Raw genomic sequence first — 6,883 nt, forward strand, 5'->3', positions numbered from 1 at the left:
TCTCTCTCTCTCTCTCTCTCTCTCTCTCTCTCTCTCTCTCTCTCTCTCTCTCTCTCTGAAAAGCAACAGTGGGTAAACAAACTGTGTGGTAGCAAAAACCACCTTATCTGAAAGATGCGGTACTGCACCACTCCTCTGCACCAAGTCACCGCTCTCCACACCCTGCAACCCAAGCTGTACTGCTTTTTTTGTTTTTCTCAGAGGCAGTGAGAAGCAAGAAGACATTATGCATTAGAGAAAGTAGTCAGGGAGCTAGATCTTTTGCAGCTCAGAAAGGGGCCAAGAGATGATGGAAGAGGGAAGGAGAGAAGGAGAAGAAAAAGAAGTGAGATGTGTTATGTCCATGTGCCAACTGCCTACAATGAATATCATCATCATGTAGTGCAAACATGTACCAATACATTTTTTTTAAATGAGAGAGGGTACTTTGCAGGAACCTACTTGAGCCATTACCTTGTTGAAAATTGGCGCTGGTGCAGTAGGCTTCAATCACCTTAAGAATCTGTGCATCCTCCTCCAGAGCAGCTGTACCTGTGGAGTTTAATTCATAATGATTTCTCCAAGAGAAATGCCTCTGCCCCCTCACAGTGACGCAGCACCCTGCACTGCAAGGCTTGACTTGTCAAGCAGTAGTAGCTCTGAAAGGCAGGAAGAAAACCTATGGAGCCCTTGTGGGAAAGAGCGGCAGCAAGCCCACCAGCAGAGCTCCTAGGATCAACCTCGGTGAGCTCAGCACTGAAAAACCTGCTCCTTATGCTCACTCTGAGCTCCTCTTAGTCATCTTTTAGAGGCCAAAATCCCAGCCCTGGGCTTGGCGCTGGCTTCAGTGCTCACCCAATATATCACTGCTTTCCTCTCCTTTAAATTTCAAGGCTGTCTTCCTCTAGAAAGCTTTCTCCATTAATACCACCCGTCTTTTCACCCAGGCAGCACAGACACTGAGTTGCTTTCATCCTACCTCCCCTCCTCAGCTCACTTATGAAATACCCAAATGGCAGCACCCTGTTAAAAGGCTGATGCATGGGGAAGGTCCATGCAGAGCATGGAGTCTAAGAAAGACTAACCTAAATTATATTTTAAACGGTTAAGTACTACCACCTCTTTTATGGGATATCACTTCCTTCTTCATGTGTGTCCCAAGCACGTTGTTCACAGGCTTAGTGGAACTAGGTATGTATTGATTAGCTGACTAACTTTGTAATTTGCCTCGAAATAAAGCCCTATGTCTAGATACCAACAGGTTAGTCTCCTTGCCTAATTAAGAATGTCACTAAGCATGAGACTTCCATAGGATTTCAGCCTTCAAGTTTATTTAGTTTATCTCTACATAAAAATATCTCAAGCATCAGAAACTAAGGAAAAAATGTGTCCACAGCAAATGGGCCATTGTAGTGGGGTGAAATGTTCTGCATCATGAAAATGGCACTCATGATGCCTGCCTAAGATGACAGGAAGCACAGCAGAAGGCAGCTTACTCAAGAGTCTTAGAGGTGACCAAACCTTTCCATTCATTTTTATAACAGATGATGCTGAGAACAAATTGCTCTAATCATCTGCTTTCAAAATATTCTCATTTTAATTAATCCATAAATAACTTCCAGAAAGCACAAAAAACATACTTTTCCTAATCACGTATTCCTCTTCTGATGGCTTTCTCTCAGTCTTTCTTTTATGAAGGAACTTCTTCATTGTTTTGGGGCTTTTACTGGACTCCTACAAGGATAAAGATTTCTTAATAAATTAAAATTCTCTCCCAAGTAAAAATTAAAATAGGGCAAATGAAATTAAATAGTCTGACAGTCTTGGGAATGCACCAAATTTAATAGTGTACATATAAAATATGGCTCCAACAAACTCTCCAAGGTTAAATAAAACAGAGGCAATGACAGCTTGCCCTTAAGTGCCATACGGATGTGACTAAGAACAGAGTATGTCTACTGAAGATTCAGCAGATTCTCTAGGAGGCCCACTGCCTTTAGGGTAGCATCTGCGGGGAAAGTAAAGCATGTTAACCCTAGGGAAAGAACAGTGCTCCTTGCTAAGCAATGTTTCTCACCAACACGGTTCTAAGGGGATTCAGGAACAACTGTAGCCACTACTATTTATTACTTTTCTAAGATTTTCAAATTTATTTCAGTAAGTTTTCCTTGGCAATAGTCCAATATAGGAAGACACAATTTTCATTTATGGGAATGAAAATGGAAAAATGAAGGAAGAGAGACTACATAATTTTCTTAAAGTCAGAGAGTGGAGCCAAATGAAGGATTTCCTGAGGAATATCTTTGGGGTTAGGAGTAACAGATCTGCAGCCGAGTTTAACTATATATGTATAAAGTCCTATTTGATTAGTAGACAACAGAAATGGGAATTGCTGATTTTATTTTGTCATATGAATAAACAGGAAGTTGAAAAAATGTTCCTTGTCAATATCCAAGTAAATAGATTATAATCTTACACTTAGGGGGAAAACCCTCATGATTACCTCACCCTAATCTTCCATGATGCATGGATGATAATTACTACCTTAAAAAATATGAAACAGGAATTTTTTTATTTAGCCACAGTGATTTACTTAGACTTGAAAAGAGACATGAGAAACTCACATGCGGTAAAGATCACAGGACAAAAACTACATTTAGGAAACAGGAAGGCGGGCACTTTTAAGGCATTACAGATAAGATGACATTTTTATATGTATCTTACTTAAGCCTACTTTTTGAAAAAGTACTTACATGTCAGAATTGCATCTTCATATTTTAGGCACCAATTATAACAAAGGACAAAACAAGCATGAGGGAAAGCTTCATTCACCAAAGGTTACAGCACAACATTATGATGTCACTGTAAGCCAAAGATATTGTTCTACCCTTACCTTTAAGATATAAGACATCCTCTAAAATGAATATGTAAAGAAAGAGAAGATAAGCGTGAGAGGTCGATGGTTATAATGATCAAATCCATTTATCAATAATTCTAAAACAACATTTGAAATGTTAGTGTTATCATAAATTACACAGAGAGAACATCATCACATTTCCCACATTAGTTTCAAGTGCAATATCATCATGCAAAAGTCCAAAGAATATAGTTCTGTGCAGAACGACAAATGTTGAAAATAACTGAAATATACCCTTCAGTAAGAATATATTAATAACTCTCTTCCCCCAGCAGAAACAAAGTGATCATGCCTTAGTTTTAATAGATTAGTTATGTGAAGGATGAAGTCAACTTTACCCTTCAAAGCTCACCTTAATTTGAGTGCAGTAACTGGCAATTACAAAATAACCTTAATCCAAATGGAGACCTACGTAACTATGAAATAGCACTCCTAGTTTAGGTAGTCAAAGAAGAAACTGGATGATTTAAGGAACTTCAGATCAATTTTCAAAGCAAATCTTAGGACAGTTTCCTTGTCAAATTCTGAATGCAGGTAGGTACACAGTAGAGATTCGACTCAAGCACTACATCTCCTATCATGCCAAGTTGAAAAAGTCAAAAAATCCTCTTATGTCCAGATATTGTTCTACTTTTTTCTGCACTAAGAGTTGTAGGCCGTAATTAGTTGAAACAGAAGTATGGTGGTTTAAATAGAAACACATTCAAAACTGAGCTAAGTCTGCATCGTTCATCAAAAACACACATTTGATAGAAAATTATAAACTGCCTTTGCATGATAATTCAAAGGCTCATCTTATAACTATCACAAACTCATTCTTCACTCAACAAAACCTTATTTAAAGAACACTTGATTAACATCTGAAATCTGAAACCATTAGGAACAGGTTAGAGGGGGGAAAGGTCACTGGATGAAAAAGATAACATTCTACCCAGTTCTGGAAGATAGTGACTGACATTTCCTGACTTCAACTTTAAAAGGAAAAGCAACAGCTTCAAAATCCTCACACTACCCAAATATCAGCTGTCCTCTAAAGTGATTGCTGAAAAGCCTCTCTTTAAGAAGATATTTCTTTTGTTACCTTCTTTTCCCTTTCCTTCTAAAGCAAACATCACGTTCACAGTTTGGACTCAGCACTTGGTCCCATAGCACTGTACTGATTTGGTTTAATAGATCAAAATGCTCCAAAATGCACAACTGGGTCAGTTTAGTTGGAAATCCATTTCCAAATGAAGTGGCTCTGGTTTAAGATGTGTGTGAGTTAATTAATTTAAGAATCATCAGAATCTTGTAGAGATGAAGCAGAGGTGCTTCAAGAAACTCAGGTAGTGTACATAAACCCTATGGATATTTCACGAATATTTGTAGATGGACAAGGAGAAATGGAAATTTAGGAAATAAAATACCCTGAGTCTGGCAGGGTATTTGAATTCAAGATTGACTAACAACTGTCATCTATCATAAGTTCTAGCACATTTTTACAGAACCATTTGCAAAAAGCTACACAATTGGCTTTGTCAGAAGCATGTTATACCACATGTAGCAAAATTACCTCTTTATAACCTAGTGCTGCTGATGGTCTAAGTGGAGGTGCAGGTCGTAGACAACTTAAACTCCACGGTTTTATAATTTGAGGAGGCTCCAAGGGTCCTCGGGGCTGTCCAGTAGAGCTAAAAGACTGGGAAAATGTCTGATGAGATATGTTGGCCATCTGCCACCTGAACCCGACCTTGTGCCACACCATGAGAGAACAACAGTAGCGAAGCCAACCACAGACAGGGATAGATGGAGAAACAAGAGCCTCTACTTTAAGAACTGACACTTCCCACTCAAGATTAGGGTGTCATTAACGAAAAGCACAAAAATTAATTCAGCAGTCCTTGGTACTGCTCTTGTTCTTTCCCCTCTTTCTCTCCCTCCTTTTCTCTTCTGCAATTTCATTAAAGTCAGACTTTTTCTCCTTTCTAGGGGAGGACAGTGGAGTAATAGGAAACACTTAAGTTAGTAATGTGTGTGGTACTCCACTAGGCGCTTAAATAGGATATTTCTTGAGAACAGCCCACAACATAAGCTCAGCAAAGTAACTCTCTAGTAATTGGCAAAGACAAGATATGAAACCAGACTGATGCCAAAGCCCATATTCTATCACAACACACAGCACTCAAAACAGGGATTTCAGCACCACAGGTTTGAGTGTTAACAGACAACACAGCACACCTTCCATTTCATCCAACAAGTACAGTAAAATCTCATCAATTCAGATTCCATGAGTTCTAAGTCAGCGATAACTCAGAAGCAGACAGTACTACACGTTTACAATTGGAAGAAGTTACTGAGCAAATGGTGGCATGAGTGAGGTTACGTGGAGATGTTTAGATACTTGGGGAAGTAAGCTATATGGTTGGATAGCATGTTATTAACAAGAGAACAATGGCTGCTAAATAAGTCTTGTTTATCATGAAAACATTTAGCAGGACTTCTGGTTAGAGACAGTTGGCTAGCAGTTAGTTGGAGAATCTCAATACTGTCAAACAAAATCAGATACTTCTAAGTGACATTTCATTACTTTAGGTGAGCCTCACCATGAGAAATTAGAATTAGTGAGGTTTAACTGTACTTCGAAATCTACCAACACAGACCCCAGAGACAAAGGGCGTGCTCACTGCTTCTTGTAAGCATCTATAGCAGGCAGGATCTGACAAAATCCTCAAGAATCCCTGGTCAAAAAAAAGGTCTACTTACGGAATGAGCACTGCATGATGATGATGATGTTTTGGATAATGAACTGCAAGATGCAGGTCCTCTGGTCAGCCTGCTCAGCTGTTCCAACCATTCCTGGAAGTCCTGGTTGTTATTGCAATGGACCACAATCCTCTCTATTATGTTACCTGCACCACCAATTATGAACATTTGGAAAAACACAAGAAGAGCCTTGAGCTTGCTTCATTCATAAATATACTTCTGTAACCAGGAGTTGGAGGTCTACTTCCCAGGGTCTTCATACCTATGGGATAGCCCTTTCAAACTTCTATATTAGGAACAGATATGCAGTTATAATAAAATAAATACTCATATCTGATTCATAGAAATAAACATCCTTGATTTCTACTGTTTACAGAATCTCAGGAGTAATTTAAATCCTCACCATAAATAGACAGTACAATTTGAAAATTTAAGCAATAGTGCATCTGTCTCATAGTCTAAAATGGGGATATTGTACTAGTTTCCCCAATATCCAACATAAAAAGGCTCATCTAAGACTGGCTATAATCCTTGGGGAAATAGCAGACCTTGGGCATTTTATCATGAAAGAAGGGTACCAGTAAGGCCAGGACCCATGAACAGTCTTAGCTGCAGAGCCAAATGAATGCAAAAGGTGCAGCCATTACATGTAAATTTACAAGTCTTAAAAGGGGATAATGGACTAAAATATCAAGGCGCATTATCAAGAGCTGACATTTTGTTCAGTTGGTGAAGAAAGTTCCCTGGCTTCTCAGCCCTTTTTCGAACCAGAACCAAGTCTTGCTAATTTATAGGCTGATGTTAAGATCTCTGATCAAAGTCCGCATCTTTGGCTCCTCTGCTGGCAGGGAATAGATGAGAGAGACAAAGAAAATTACATTTACATCAACCCATTTTGTTATTCCTTTGCTCTCACAAGTAGCTCTTATGCAAGGGAAGATTGAAACTAATGGCAAAGTGGAGGCTTTTTTAATTTTTTTTTTTCGGAACTGGGGATTGAACTCAGGTCTTTGTCCTTGCCAGGCAAGGGCTTATTCTACTGAGCCATCTCCCCAGCTCCCTACTGAGCCATCTCCCCAGCCCCAAATATTTTTAATAATATTATTTTTTAATATCTTTTTTCCTTTTCATTATTTATTTATTTTTAACTTTTTAAAGTTTCTAATACTAGAAGATATCATACAATGTCTTTTAAATAAATTGTAAGTCAAAGATAGAGTATAAATCTTAGAACAAAAATTAAGA

At 38.6% G+C, this 6,883-nt stretch overlaps 1 protein-coding gene across 1 annotated transcript in view; it reads right to left on the bottom strand.

Moving 5' to 3' along the window:
• Positions 1-6,883, bottom strand: part of Arhgef6 (Rac/Cdc42 guanine nucleotide exchange factor 6) — a 151,876-nt gene that overhangs the window by 8,071 nt on the left and 136,922 nt on the right. Inside the window, 5 exon segments of the mRNA XM_023703265.1 lie at positions 454-531; positions 1,620-1,713; positions 2,873-2,893; positions 4,449-4,574; positions 5,639-5,784. Coding sequence (XP_023559033.1) covers positions 454-531; positions 1,620-1,713; positions 2,873-2,893; positions 4,449-4,574; positions 5,639-5,784 — 465 coding nt within the window.

This window comes from Octodon degus, unplaced genomic scaffold (assembly GCF_000260255.1).
Source record: "Octodon degus isolate 3935 unplaced genomic scaffold, OctDeg1.0 scaffold00167, whole genome shotgun sequence".
In the NCBI taxonomy this organism is placed as follows: Eukaryota; Metazoa; Chordata; class Mammalia; order Rodentia; family Octodontidae; genus Octodon; species Octodon degus.